The sequence below is a fragment of the Malaya genurostris genome, chromosome 3 (genome assembly GCF_030247185.1).
Source record: "Malaya genurostris strain Urasoe2022 chromosome 3, Malgen_1.1, whole genome shotgun sequence".
Lineage (NCBI taxonomy): Eukaryota > Metazoa > Arthropoda > Insecta > Diptera > Culicidae > Malaya > Malaya genurostris.
The window spans coordinates 159,932,905-159,949,547 of record NC_080572.1 but is presented as its reverse complement, the minus strand read 5'-3'; the positions used below and the strand labels follow the sequence as shown (position 1 = coordinate 159,949,547).

The 16,643-nt window shown below is 36.3% G+C and overlaps 1 protein-coding gene across 2 annotated transcripts in view; it reads right to left on the bottom strand.

Moving 5' to 3' along the window:
- The window catches only part of LOC131439069 (potassium voltage-gated channel subfamily H member 8), a 132,025-nt gene that overhangs the window by 69,828 nt on the left and 45,554 nt on the right, over positions 1-16,643 (bottom strand). For both annotated transcript variants that reach the window (XM_058609611.1, XM_058609610.1), the window contains one exon: positions 13,691-13,828. In XM_058609611.1, coding sequence (XP_058465594.1) covers positions 13,691-13,828 — 138 coding nt within the window. The remainder of the gene's footprint in view (positions 1-13,690; positions 13,829-16,643) is intronic.

Genomic DNA, 16,643 nt, shown 5'->3' with positions numbered 1-16,643 from the left:
GCACGAGAGCGAACGAGGAACGATACAGACAGGCGCGGAACAGATAGAACACGGGTTTCCGAACATAGAACAGCTGTACCGCGCAAATGACACACGGAAGTTCTATGAGAAGGAGAACCGCTCACGTAAAAGCTACACACCACACGCCGAAATGTGCAGAGATACCAGTGGTAACCTTCTCACGAACGAACGTGAGGTGATCGACAGGTGGAAGCAGTACTATGATGAGAATCTGAATGGCGAAGCACAAGATACAGAGAACGGCACAGGAATCAATCTGGGTGCACGCTCAGCCGACGACAGATTCCCAGCCACTGATCTGTCGGAGATAAGTGAGGAAATCGGCAAGTCGAGGAACAACAAAGCCGCGGGCAATGACCAGTTGCCAGGCGAGCTGCTCAAACATGGAGGAAAGGCACTGACTAGAGCGCTGCACTGAATGATTTCTAGGATTTGGGAGGAGGAGATTCTACCGCAGGAATGGATGGAAGGAGTGGTATGTCCCGTCTACAAAAAGGACGATAAGCAAGATTGTTGCAATTACCGCGCAATCACATTGTTGAACGCCGTCTAAAAGGTACTCTCCCAAATTCTTTGCCGTCGTCTATCACCAATAGCTAAGGAATTCGTAGGACCGTACAAAGCGGGATTTACTGGAGAACGCGCCACTACGGATCACATATTCGCGATAAGAAAAGTTCGCCAGAAGTGTCGCGAATATAACCGATCAGGGTCATTTCACCGAATGCCATTTCGCCGAAAGCCATTTCGGTGATAGCGTTAACGCCCGTTTTGTTGACCTACAATTGGACTTCTTGAATAAAGATTGATTCTTGTACTCTTGAATAAAGATTGATTCATGAACCTTAGACCGGAGTTCCCAAGAAAATTTGTTGACTATTAGCTACTAACAGTAACGTAAGCAGAGGGGGGAGGGGGGAGGGGTGGCGAGGGACCCTGGCCCCTCCCGAAATCAGAAACATATAATTATTTAGAATGTCTCAGACATGTGTTACAGAAATAACAAGACAGTAAACGTAATTAAATGTAATACAATATCAGTTCCAGTGAAAAAGTTTAAAGTGTATGTTAAAAAGAGCCGTAAAAGTCACTCCGAGAATTTGGTACATAAGTAACATTATTTTTTAATCTTTGGGCCCCTCCCGAAATGAAATCCTGGGTACGGGCCTGGCTACTAAGCATCAAAGCAATTGCATAGGTGTATCTACCAGGCGAATGAATGTGGCATTTTCCGTTTATTGAGTGAAAATGAAAAAATATCTAACGCGGCTTCGCCACTTGTGCCACCGAGCCATCTTGGCTTCGGTTATGTGGCTACACCACATCAATTATACAGGAGACATGACCCTTTTGGCGAAATGACCCTTTCGGCGAACTGACATATTCGGCATATTCACAGTAAATATTCGTATTCGAGTAAAACGAACACGTAGTACGCGCCTTGAACAACAACTCATGAAAAAAAGGAAAAAATAAACAAACTCGCATGGATGCGTGGTGCGACCCGAGAAAATTTTCAGAGCGAAACTACGCGATTGGAGTCCGATCTAGAGCGACCCCAGGTTGCTAAAACAAACATCTCAAAAGTTGTTTGGGCGACTCTGGGTCACCTCTCGGGCTGATCTGATCAATAAAAGAAAACAGTATAAATCAAAATCACAATACATTTTGCATCGTAGTAAAACATTGTAGCTAAAAAAAATTCTCGCGAATTTTCAAACTACTAACACTCGAACACTCACTGTTCAACATTTTCAAAATCAAATTTTTCACACCGGGAATACACTTCACTTTTTTGTCTTTTTCATATAGAAAGGCCATGCAATCGCTGTGAAAATCTACTTTACAACCGAGGCCCGGAGGGCCAAGTGTCATATACCATTCGACTCAGTTCATCGAGATCACAAAATGTCTGTGTGTTTATGTGTATATGTGACAAATAATGTCGCTCAATTTTCTCAGAGATGGCTGAACCGATTTTCACAAACTTAGATTCGAATGATGGGTCTTAAGGTCCCTTATAAAGCTCTTGAGTTTCATTTGGATCCTACTTCTGGTTCCGGAATTACAGTGTGATATGCACCAAAAATAAAGGAAAAAGTCACACACGCTTCTCAGAGATGGCTGAACCGATTTTCACAAACTTAGATTCAAATAAAAGGTCTTATGACCTCATACAATTCGCCTGAATTTCATTTGGATTTAACTTCCGGTTCCGGTAAGTGCAAATTTATTAAAAAGTGCGCACTCAAATTTCTCGGAACTTTCCTTACCAATTTTTATAAACTAAGAAACAAATGAAAGGTCTTAAAATTCTTTAATAAGTCTTCGAAAAAATTATTCAATCTGACTTCTGGTTCCGGTATTACAGTGCGATTAGTGAAAATTTTCAATTTCATGAATATTTTTTCACATGCGATGGCGAAACGAGGTGCACATTTATACAAAACTTACTGCTGAATTCATCTATCTTGATCTTGTTAGTTAGTGAATATATAAAACTACTTTGGGACTACTAGTCCCCGGTTTCCGCTTCCGAAAGCACCGATAATAGAATCTCCAAAAACCGGAAATGAATTCGATTTCTCAGCAACGGTTAAACCGATTTTCACGAATCATGATTCAAATTAAAGCTCTCATTGGCTTTAAATATGCTATGTAATTTAATCCTGATCTGACTTCCGGTTCCGAAATTATAGGGCGATGAGTGTCAAAACATTCACATCGTCATGATGTTGCAAGACGTCAATGACGATGTAAGACTAATACGCGACGATACGTGCGGCTTTGCTCCGTTCGCAAGTAATGGATATAGTAATGGAAAAACTCTAGAACGAGATTCACTCAATTTTCTCAGGGATGATTTGATCGGCTCCCACAAACTTAAGCTCAAGTAAAAGTTCCTATAGTCTCATAGGTTGCTGTTTAATTTCATCCGGGTCCGACTTCCGGTTTTAGATCTATAGGGCGAAGTGTGTTCAATAATTTAGTGCGACGATGCAAAATAAAGTAAAATTCTTAATAATTTGACATAACTGTTCACAAATTGAAAAGGTTATGTTAGTTCATACCCAAAGAAAGTTTCTTTTTTTGACAGAATCTTCCAGTGCAATTTTTGGAAATAAAGTAAAATGAGAAAGGCATCATTACACCACTAGGTGGATTAAGACAGATTTTCTTATATAGTTTGTTTATATCCAGCTTTAACCTAATTGTGATCGTTCGCCGGGTTTAAGATATATTGTAGGGTTGTGGAGATCTTTACGAGTTGATTGATCTTAGAGAAATACAAAAAAAAGCATTATACAAGTGCACGAATGACGAATAGTGATCATGGTAACAAATATTTCACGTAAAAACAAATATTTAAATCAAGCTATGGAAAATTATGGACGAGAACAACTTTAATAAGAAACTGAATAGAATGATCAAAGCGACGATGGACGGTGTGCAGAACTACGTAAGAGTCTTGGGTGAACTATCCAGTTCATTCGGATCTCACTGGGGACTGCGGCAAGGTGATGGACTCTCATGCCTACTATCCAACATCGCCTTGGAAGGAGTAATGCGACGAGCTGGGCTTAACAGCCGGGGTACAATTTTCACGAGATCCAGTCAATTTGTGTGCTTTGCGGATCTCGAGAATCTTTGGAACGGTTGGCAGGGCATGTTGCAAGAATACCGAACAACAACCCTGCTAAACTGGTGTTTGCCACAAATCCGTTTGGAACAAGAAGGTGGGGAGATTTGTGGGACAGGTAGAACGTGATCTGGCGAGCATTGGGCGTAATCGAGGATGGAGAGCGGCAGCCACAAACCGAGTATTGTGGCGTACTATTGTTGATTATGTGTTATCTTAAATGTGATGTAGTGCAAATGAATGTATGTTAAATTTTCCCTATGGTTTCTAAGGGTAGCGATGTGTTTGTTGTCCAGAAACGACAACATGTTTTCTTGTATTTTCCCGGAAGATATTTTATCTGATGCCGTTGCACCGACCGTTAGTTTCACCGGAAATCAGTTCATCAAATAGCTAGGTATCTACACGGTTTTGCTCTTTGTGTGGAAATTGAGAGAGCGGATGAAAGGAAAGATTCAACACAACTCAAAAATAAGTAACAAGAAAATTTTCATGTTCTGAGTAGAGCATGAAGTTATAAAGTATCCCTTTAAGAAAAAATAGCAAAATAAAGCGATTAAAGCCTAATGATATAAGCACATATTGCAAATAGACTATTTTAAAAAAAAATTTTATGCTACATACATAATGCTCCCGAAATAATTTAAAATGTCAAATCTGTGGTATGTCCCGTAACAATTAGACACGGTACCTCAAAACCATGATACAATAATATGTCAGTCGATGTCTTAATTATTATATTATTAGGGGTAAGTGACCAACTTCGAACCACATCTGTACTTAGACTCGAAAAAAAGGGTGATTTTTTGCTGGTATCTTTTTGGCAGCACAGTTTTAACAGATCACGCCTGAATCTTGTCTTGTGTCATTGTCAAACTTGTTCAGCGACTCAACTAAATGAATACGTCAACAAGCAAAATTGCCGCATCTGGAATAAAGACAAACCAGAAGCATTACAAGAGCTACCAATGCATCCCAAAAAAGGCACTGTTTGGTGTGGATTATGGGCCTGTGGCATTATTCGTGGAATACCGGCCGATATATTGGAGAGAGTGTGCCAAAATTGGACCTTGCGGATGGGTCACCTAAAGCGGAGCCACGGCCAATATTTGCATGAAATCCTTTTCAAACATTAAATTATATTGATCGTTCTATCGATTCCAATAAATATTTCATCAATTTTCTCATCTCGAGCCGCTTTGCAAATCAAGACCATTTACGTTGCGTTACATTGTGATGATAATCTTAGCGGATTGCACAATATTTTCCTATGTTTGCAAATATGAGCTGTTTAGGAAATAGTATTGGGAGCTGATACCATCTCTATCGTTCACAGGGAAAGATAAAGGATAAGGAGGACTGGCAATGTTGATGCTTTACCTACTTTCTGGGAAGACGACCGTCCTGTCAATTTAACAATAAGACTGGTTTCGCAATCGTTCCGCTTTGAGAATTGAGACCATTCGAACAAATATTCATGTGAACCGTTTCTTTTGGACTTTGCAATGAAAGAAGCATAAGATTTTAATGAAAGATCATATTTTACAACGTAACGTGGCTCTGATAATAAGTTTCTGGTGGTTCGACATTCCCCACAAACAATGTTCTACAAAATAGCTGTCCATGAAGACCAAATTTTATGCCACCAATTTTCTTAGAGTGTAAATATTCACAATCAATGATTTTTATGAAACTATTTACCCGCTTGGTTTTACCCAAAAATATTGGAAAACAAATGTAATGTTCAACATAAACTGTTATGTACTGACGAGTCGAAGACGAAACATAAAGTATAGAAACAAATGTAGTTTTGAAGATGAAAACCTGTTTTAATCCACCTAATGGTGTAATGATGCCTTTCTCATGTATAATATTGTGGTATTCCATTCAAAACTTTTCTCTTAGATTTTTGAAAGAAACCAAGGGATTGTTTGTGCATTAACTAGTATAACATAGAAAATGAAACAGTGCTTTGCTCGCGTAGGTCATCCTTAAGAAAACGAAGCGGGTTCACTATTATATGCACTGCCGGCATCGGAACCCGAGAATCGGTATAATCGAAGTCGAAGTCGGTTTGTGCGGCCAAAAACTAACATGACGTACAAACTCTACTAGTTTTTATTAAAATTTTGAAGATTTTATACAATTTTGCCATCGCACTCTTAATGACGATTTGAATGTTTGTTGTATCCGAAAATATGCAGTAATTTTTGGTAGGACCATAAGACCTTTCATTTGACCCTAAAATCTGGAATAACGGTTTTGAGTCAAGTTTACAACATTTTTTACAGTTTTTGTTCCTCCGGTTTAAGTGACGATGTACAATATTGAACACACTTCACCCTAGAACTAGAACTAGAACACCCTAGACCATAAGACCTTTCATTTGAATCTAAGTTTGTCAAAATCGGCTCAGCCATCTCCGAGAAAACCTAGTGAGTATTTGACTCTCTCTCTCTCATACACGCACACACACATACATACCCTTCGAGCCAATTTTTACTAGTCGGTTTTACGAATGATTGCATAACCTTTCTATATGATAAAGCCAAAAACCTGTTCTAATCCACCTAGTAATATAATTCTGCCTTTCTCATATTATTTTCTTCTTTATATTACAGCAGAAAATCCCCGAAATACTACAATTTAAAAGGTTTTAGAAGATTTCTATTGTATAATACTACTACATTGATATACTACATTTGATTTTCACAAGTGATTGTATAACCTTTTTATATGGGAAAAGCAACAAATACTTTTATAGTGAACGAAATAACTTGATTGTCGCAGAAACCTCAAAATCCATCTGATCGGCTCGACTGCTAATGAGTAAATTAGATGAAGCTGAAATACGGCGCTGGTCTTACAAGCCAGTTGTTATATGTTCGAGCCCCAACCTGGAAGGATTCATAGTGTCAGTAGTATCGTAGTACTAGCCATGCAATGATTCTGTACACTAAGAATCGATTTCGAAGTCTGTTGAAAGAGAAAGGCCAAATTCCACTTGGAATGTAATGCCAAGACTTTGCTTTGAAATACGATGACAGAAGTTTCGTATAAATGGATGTAAGATAATGGCTTATAAGACTTATTTACTTTCGACGAATTGACTCATTCTTTTATATGACCCATCCTTTTCTTTGCAATATAATATTTGGTTATTCCACCCTCCACGAAACGACATTTTCCTAAAGGAAACAACCAACGTTGTTGGGATGTCGAGATTTTAAACAAAAATGTTTATTTTATTTCACTACTAACAAAAAGAAAACAGATGTACGCTTTCGAATGTTTATACAACAAGAATTGTCGACAACGATTTGTATTTTAGTCTTTGTTAAGACGGAGAGCCGTCTTGAGCTAGTTTTAAATATGATCAGTATCAAACGGGGAAACATGCGAGTGCAATTATGTTATCATAGCCATCTACGACTTTTCCATAATCTTATCTCGGGTGCTGAAATGCGTTCCACGGAGCGGTTTCTTGAGTCGACCAAATAGGAAAAAGTCACAGGAAGCCAAATCAGGTGAATTCGGTGGTTGCTGAATTGTATAATTGTATTCGTTTGTATGATCACGAATAACGATGGCAGTATGTAACGGAACGCGTTACAGCACCCGAGATAAGATTATGGAAAAATCACAAATGGCTCTGATGGCCATACCGAAAACTGAATATAAAAAATGTTTCGAGCATTGGATCAAGCGCTGGCATAAGTGTGTTGCAGTCGATGGGGAGTACTTTGAAGGAGACAATATCGATGTTAATGAATAATCTTGTATTTTTATTTTTCTGAATAAGGGTCAATATCGATTTTGATGAATAATCTTGTAGTTTAAATTATGAGTTATTTTTAATTATGAGTTTGACGCACCTTTTCAAACAAACCATCAGGTGGGTTCAAGCACGGATAGTGAAGGTGTTCATCGTTCAGTTGTGATGATATTATTGGAAGGGAGTTTTGCATTATCGTGGTACACGCGTAATCTCTTCGGCTCAAGGGTCCACCCAACCCTTTTTGTTTTTTTTTTTTCAGTATCAACAATAACGTCAAGACTAATCGGTGAATGATTTCGGGGCTACGCTAAATCTACCAGCATTCTTTTGGTAAATCCTTGAACTGATGATGTCTACTCAAACATACATACACACTAACAAAACGAAAATCGTTGCATTTTACAGGAGTAAAAGAAATCAATTAATTTCTTCCCGATAAATGAATTGAAAGGAAAAGCTTAAATGAAGAAATCTAGGGCTATGCTATGAGAACAAGTGGTTGAAACAATTACAGTGTGGTCTCCTACAACGCGGATTCGTTTTTACTGGCATTCATTGTTGCCGGATTTCTTATTGCCAGAAATATAACCGCGATATAGGAGACCCAGAGCACATGCGATTTCGACTGATTGGGGTTTTAAATGGTTATCTCGCTTCTGTCAACAGACATACAGTCTTCGGTAAACTTGTTATAGTTCCTTAGACTCATAATTTAGAATCATTCAACGGACAATTAGCTGAGAACTGCTCCTCTAGAGGCGAAGGAGAACTGCTCCTCCAGGAAGTTCAAAACATTTTAAATAGTGTTAACAGTAGTCAAAATTTACTTAAATAGTGGCGCTAGTTTGCAATTCCGGATTGAATATTCCTGTAAATCAAGATCATGTTGATTTTTATTATCGTTTCATCGAGAAGATGTTTCAGGGTTTCAAAACTTGTTATATTATTGAAAAACTCTTTTGATATCTCCCAGACGGCAGTTCTACGGTGTTATAATTTGAAATCAGAATTGTTTCGAAGAGTGATTTATTCGAACAGTTTTTCAACAAGTTGGTTCAAAATTGACACAATGAAAACTGTTTCTTTGAAAAAGCCATCGACATCTGGAATCTAAGAGAATTTCGCCAAATTCTCGGCTTACAGCCAATGGATTGCGATGCGGTTCCACTTTTTTACTTCGTTCCTAAAAAAATATCCCCAAGAAAATAGAACGAAAAATGCGCCATACCTATTTCTATTTTATCCTTATAGTCAAAGCATTTAATAGAGATACCAGAACTGGTGATTTTTGTATATGAGATGATTAAGGTTGCAGTTACCCTAAATAGTTGGATTTAATTTTATAGTTTTTTTCTTAACGGGTTCGATGAGTAGATTATGTTTGTAATCGATCCAAAATCCTAGATAGCGTCTTCTGATTTATCAACATTTCTTGAAAGTTCTCATAAAATGAGTATAGTATAGAACCGTATTGTCTTCGAGAAATTTGTTGTGTTTGATTAAACCAAAAATGTAGGATAATTGTAATTAGAATTAGTTGAGAACTGTCTTATCAGAAATGCATTGAAAAAAGTGTTAATACCATAATGTTGTATAACTCGTAAAAATAAAACTGATTCTGATAATTTGGAAAAGTTGTGATCCTAAACCACTTTATATGAAATACGTAAATTATGGGAAAAATTACATAAATGTATTTAAAAGGAATCGATCTACCAGGTTAACATTATCCATTAATCCACGAAAGTTGTTCGGAAGATCTTTAACTGTATAATGGAAGTTGTTTTAGTATGAAACTTGTCCTCCCCGTGTTTTTATTGCGTTAGTTCTCAATACAACATAGATTACGCCATATCTCAAAAAAGTTAGTATTTAGTTTTTTTCGTGACTTATACTAGTTGACGCTAGTGACCTTCATTTGATTTATTACTCCAAATACAATTCATTGGCGAGTGTCTCCAATTCATTGATTCCGTTCGGGATCTTCAAAAACATGTCCTATGTCATTCAGTGTGTACATGTGCGACTATAGGATGACGCAGTATATATTGAACTCAAATTTGGTTGACTTGGATATAATGGTATTTCTTGAATTGGTTATAATCTTATAACTGGTTGGTGAGAGACGGGTATAGCGTGATGGGTTAGTCGATGCATTACATGCAGCCCACCTGGGTTCAATTCTCAACCCCCGCACATAGCGTCAAAAAGTTTTTTTCTGGTCCAAAGAGGCGAATGATGTTCGTTTTTCTTTTTTATCAGTTCGCCGGAATGTCTCTCAGGCCGTTTACGTAGCAAATTTTGTTACAACCTCGAACTGGTTATATTGACTTGTTACGAATTTTCGATATCATCCATTCCTGAGAATTCCATCAGCATTGACTTATTATGGCTTTTTGTAGAATATATGGTCTGTTTATTCATTGTTCCCAATTATGTTTAAACTCCCTTTCTAGTTCTTAAGTTAATTACAAAATTAATTTCAAATGGCAGTACTACTGTACTGTACTGTATCAAGTTCCTTAGATTTCAAACGTCAACAGCTTATTCATCTTAATACTCTAGTAGCTTACTAGCGTCTTCTAGAAAAACAGTTTTCAATTTGTATATCCTCTATTAACTTATTGATGAAAATTAATCGATAACATCACTCTCGTGAACAATTATGATTTTCAGTTACAGTATACCAACTTGTAGATACAACAAGAACTGTTTCTTCAATCATTTAATGTACATTCTTAATAAGTCAACATGATTTTGAGTTGCAAAAATTTCTAACCCTGAATTGCACACCACCAATGACATACATTTTAACTACTGTTTGATCTGTTTTGAACTCCGGAACATTTTTTTCCAAAACACTAACATTCCAATTTTCTATCGCAAAATTGAGAGCCCACTTGCGCCACTAGGTGTATGAGTTTCTAATTAACATGATTTCCAAAATGAACATTCTGAACATCTTTCTAGAAGTCAAAATCGTTCTACAACTTTTAGTTTTCGAACTAGAGCTTAATTTTGATATTGAAATATGTACCATAACAAACACACTAATTTCTTCTAATGGAGAGATTCTGAAATATAATTTTTACTTGTTGATAAACTTTGAGTATCTCGAAAAGTTGTTGGAAGATTTCAAATACTAAAATATTCGCGATATTCCATGCTCAAATCGTTTTCTCAATTGTAAATATATGAATTATTTCATACTCTTTTCAAGGCACAACTGATGGATTAATTCTAAACAATTTGTCTGCAAAATTACTCTAAACGGTGGGTCTTAGTAACTACAACAAGTTTGTTGAGGACTGTATGGTGCTAACTGTTAACAGGAGCAAGATAGTTCACAGCCCCAATCAGTCGAAATCCCATATACTCTGGGTCTTCCATATCGCGAATTAGTTTTTCACGCCCCCGGTGAACCGCGATATACGAGACCCCACTGTACATTGCCTTTTTAAGGTTAAAAACGCAAAAGCTGTGGTTATTCAGTTTATTAAGAATCATTTACCAAATAAACCGATATTCCTCTCCTGATTTTCCGCTAGCGAAGAAAACTGTTTTTGCTTTCGCAACAATGGCTATTTTACTAAAATTGTAAATTGCCTCTTAGAGGGAAAAATCGTATTCGTCCCAGAGATGGTAGATCCAGATGCAAGAAAAATATGATTGTTCAATTCGAAATCAATATCAACCTACGAGTGAGTGCAGATTTAGGTCGTAATGAAGCAATATTAGTTTTATATCTCAAATATGCCGATTCTTCCCGATAATCAATACCGATGTTATAATAAAAAACGTGATTAATCCACCTAGCAGTGAGATGATACCTTTTTTTATCAATCCGCATGTGTTTTTTTTGCATGGATATTCTTAGGTGTTTTAGTTCTCATGACATTATTTTAATTATCGTCGTTTTAAACGGCAAATTGAGATTTTAATCGCTCATTACCCTGTAATTTCGAAACTGCAAATCGTATCGAATTTCAATCTTAACGTGTGACAATCGATTTAACATTCCATGAGATGTCGAAGTAAGTTCCACTCAAGAGTTTTTCGTTTATGGTATTTTCAGAGCCGGTATTCAGGAACTAGCATAACCCAAAATAATTCGAATGGCCATAAATTAATACGTCAAACAATTTACACCTTCTATATCGGTATGAATTTTAAAAACTCATCATCTGTAATTCCAGAATCGGATAAAATTCACCAATTTTGTATGGGACCTTAAGTCTTTTAATTTGAATTTTTGTTTTTGAAGTTCGATTTGACCTTTTTTAAAAAATGATTGAGCTTCGAGAAACGATTCGATACTGGACCCGGAGTTCTAAAATCGGTGTAGCCGAAATCAGTTAAATTCACCTGAGGAGTGTGTAGATATCTTTAAGAAATTGTAGTGCGAATTAAAATTTGGGGGTACATTCCGAATCGAAAACTGAATACCGCTTAAACTGAAATAAATTTATTTCGTAATCGACTATCCAAATCAGCAAACCCGATAAACCTGATTAATTTATGTGAAATGGACATTTTTATACTAATCACCCTGTATCTTCTAAACCAGAAATATGATCTGACTAAATTTTATAGGATTTAAAGACCTCTCATTTGAATCATAGATGGTTCTTAGATTTAATTTGAATCTTATATCGGTTCAGCCATCTACGAGAAAAAATGAATTGCATTATTTTAATTTCGTTTCATATATCATCCTGTGGTTCCGCAGTCAGAAGTCGGATCCAAACGTAATTCGGGAACCTTGTTTGGTAGTATACTACTTTTCAAATGTTGTTCTGAGTTTGTAGAAAACGGTTTGGCCATCTCCGAGAAAATTGATTGAAATTATTTGTCACACACGCATTTGCTGATCTCGACGAACTGAGTCGTATGGTATATGGAAGTTATGTTCTTCCAGCTTTTATTGCTGTAAGTAGTTAAAATCAATATAATTATGGAATTACTTCCAACTCGAAAATGCTGATATCATCTGGTTTACATATGTTATGCCATATTAGAACGATTATATTGCCAAAACGAACCGTGCTAAAATCGGTCCAAGGTAAATTGTCATTAAAAAGGATGCTGTACACAGTCTTTTTAGTACTTAGAAACAATTGTATGTCACAGTATAAAAAATTATGTTTCACGTTGCTTCCAAGCATTTCTTTGTCATACAGCGCTCAAAACTTCTACTGCTGGAATAAGGAAAAAGTCGTTTACACAAAAATTCCGATATCTCCGTTAAAAATGAACGGATTTTAACAATCTATGGCTTGTTGAATAGTTATTACCGTGCGGAATCAAAGTCTGAAAACATATTCTGTTTTCAAGGTCAATTGTGACAGATACTGAACTGAAACTGAAAATTTTGACATAAAACTTCGTATAACTCAAAAAGAAAACATCCGATCTCAAAACCATTCAATAGCGTTTTGGGTGACGAGGAGACCTTTCATTTGCGACTAGTTTGATCAAAATCGGTCCAGCCATCTCTGAGATCTCGACCTCTTAGTTGACAACACACATACAGACACACACACACATACACACACACGGACATTTGCTCAGTTCGTCGAGCTGAATCGATTGCTATATGTCATTCGGCCCTCCGGGCCTCGGAAAAAATTTCTAAAGTTTGAGCGAATTCTATACCTATTTTTTATATATATAAAAAAAGGTAAAAAGTATAAAAGAATAATATTGCAGTAAAACAAACATTGAGTCAAACAAGAAGTCAAACTAGAAGTAAAATATTGCAAAATCAGTGTACTACTATTAGAATAATTGAATATTTAATATACTTCAAGGATTCAAAGCCATCCAATTTCTATGTGTAGTTAGAGTTGTACAAGGCCATTTCAATGTACGAACAGAAACGATATAACAAACCAATTTGATGTTGTTTTAATAGTAAAAGTAAATTAAATTATGTCATTTATCCAAATGGCTTTTAATTCTTTCATAACAGTGGAAATGGAGAAACATGCATGTTACTAACATGACGAAAGGTGGTTATATCGATTTTCGTTTCTTCGATACACGTGATAATGATTTACGAGTTATTCTAGCAGATACTATATCAGAAATATAATTTACGAAATCGAGAGAAAAAATTTGCGCTACTACTACAAAGTTAGTCAGTCATCTTCGAATTTGCACTATATATTACTGCATCTTCAAAGCACTTACGTTACAAAAGCAAGCATTGAAAAACACATAAAGTATAACGTACTCGTATAACTACTTACCGCTATCACACTCATCCGACATCGACATCTCTGACATCTTCGCAGTGGTAACATCCTTGTGGGATGCGAGAAACAACACCACCTCCCGTTTTTCATTTTTGATGGGTACAATATCCAGCAAACACCAAAACGGCGTACCTAGGAAGAAGAGAGAGAGAATTTTTAATTAGTAGACTCCCAATATAAACTAAAACAGTCAATTTTATTGGTACCGCGTTACATGATCTTACTAATTGACACCTGTCGTTAATTTAAAGACACTGATGTACGTTACAGCTAACAAAGGCCAACATAATTTTTTTTCATTTAGCTCAGGAACCCATCGAGATTAAAATAGGACGGTTTTTTTCTCAACCACGTTCCACAACTCTGCCGTTAACTTAAGAATCTAAACTGTTTATAAGTGTAAATCAAAGGTATCTAACACTTCAGCACTCTTGCATTTTAGTATACCTCCTCACCTTCATTGTGACTTTTTTGTAAACGGATTCTTTTGTAATTTGTACACAAAAAGTGATCGTGAAAATTTGTTGAAATTTGGCCCAAGGTACGCTCCATCGCGGGAACCTTGGGTCACAATGTTTAGAAATGTTTCAGCTGAAAAATGTTTGAATAATACAGTTTCTTGTGAAGAAAAAAATTGATTAACACTCCGAATACCAAGGGGGTAAAAAGCTACGCTGACTACCAAGGGTACCATGAAAAGTGGGAACGCTAATTTTGACTGACTATATCTTAGCCATGTTTGGACCGATTTCAAAACTTTTTTCTCAAGAAATTTTGTATTTTTACAGAAATTTTTGAATCTTAGAGTTTTGTGTGACTTGACTAAGCATTCAAGAATGTTCGTTTACCAACCAACTAAATTTACTTTCAGCTAAAATTTCAAAAACTTTGTATTTTACATTTACCAAAAATCTAAAATAAATCAATATTTTCACAGAAGTTTTTAAAATTGAAGAAGTTGTAGGCACTTACGTGGATTTGACGTAAGTGCACGTCTAAGAAAGTGCTTACCAACTCAATGAACTTAGCAACATGTAAAATTTTAGGGTAAAATCGAATATTTACATCAAAATCTCAAAAAAATCTACATTTTCGTGGAAGTTTTCGAATTTAGTATATTGGAAAATGTAAAACATCTATGATCTTTTATGTAGATTGAATTTGGTATTAGTTACAATTTGTAGAAAATTTCATTGAACTCGATTGAACTCCGAAACTGGTAAAATCTGTAGAGTGAAATAATTTCGTTTTCTTGTCAAAAAAATTAAAAAATCCATATTCTCGCCGCAATTAGCATTAGCATTAAGTTCGGTTTATTACCCGGTTGCAATATGTATACATTCACAAAAAAGGGGTTCGGGATGATGGAGTGGCTCAATTATACGCGTAGCAGCTTGACAACATAGGAGCGAATCAGACTTAACACCAATATATCAAGCATACGAGGTCTGTTCAAAAAGTTCCCGGAATTTTTTAATTGCGCGCGTCTGGGAGTCCGGTGGTCAAAAATTTTTTTTTATTGTGTTGGTACATATATCCCTAATGTATGGTGAAATTTTCAGCTGTATTCATTGTTTACATTCTGTCTTGTAGCGGCTGGTGTAGACGTGTTTTTTTGAGCTCGGCGATTTTTGTTAGTTTAAACAATGGAAGAATTGAAGAGTCAAAGAATTTGTATTAAATTTTGCGTGAAAAATGAAATAAAGTGTAACCAAGTGTGCGAAATGTTACAGAGAGCCTACAGTGAGTCTGCTATGAAAAAAACAAGTGTTTACGAGTGGTATAAGCGTTTCCAAGATGGCCGCGAAGACGTTGAAGACGACGAACGCTCCGGTCGACCCAGCATGTCAATAATCGATGAAAATGTGGGAAAAGTGGAAAAAATGATTATGGATGATCGCCGAATCACTATTAGAGAAGTTGCTGATGAAGTTGGCATATCAGTTGGCTCATGCCATCATATTTTTTCAAATGTTTTGGGCATGAAACGAGTGGCAGCAAAATTCGTTCCAAAACTGCTGAATTTTGATAAAAAAAAACAAACGCATTACCATCGCTCAGGAGCTGTTAAACGACGTCAACGACGATCCAAATTAACTTGAAAGGGTCATAACTGGTGATGAAACATGGGTGTACGGTTATGATGTCGAAACAAAAGCACAATCATCCATGTGGAAGCACCCAACGTCACCAAGACAAAAATCGCCGAGCTCAAAAAAACAAGTCCACACCAGCCGCTACAAGACAGAATGTAAACAATGAATACAGCTGAAAATTTCACCATACATTAGGGACATATGTACCAACACAATAAAAAATTTTTTTTTGACCACCGGACTCTCCAGACGCGCGCAATTAAAAAATTCCGGGAACTTTTTGAACAGACCTCGTACAATCGAAAATCCATTTTAAATTTTTCCCAGATCGCTTGCCACAAACACTTCTTGGCAAATTTGTTGAGTTCCTTCTTCCGAAAACTCTACAACATATCCAGGCGGTGTTTTGATGTACGTAATATTACCTGTTTCTAAATTCAATCGATTGATGAACATAAAAGCTTGGATGTTTTCTTTGCATTTCTAGTTAAGTTCCTAGTACTGTTATAATTTGAAAATGTAAGTAAAAATATCGAGTTTTTATTAGATTTTTTGGTATATATAGAATTATTTTTTCTACAAATTTGAGCTAATACCAAATTCAATCTACATAAACGATCACAGATGTTTTTTTTAATAACAATTTTTATTCAGGCCAATTTGCGTATAGCTTTACGTGGCCGATTTACCCATGTTTTTGTTACATAATATTTTTTTTTATTGTTGGATCTCGTTGTCACCCTTCTTCTAGGGGAAGAGGAGCTCCCATATCCTTCTAGCGAAGATTGGAGGTCATTTTGTCCGTTGCTTATATCATCCATTGCTACATCGTTGGAGTTGTGAGTGGTTTC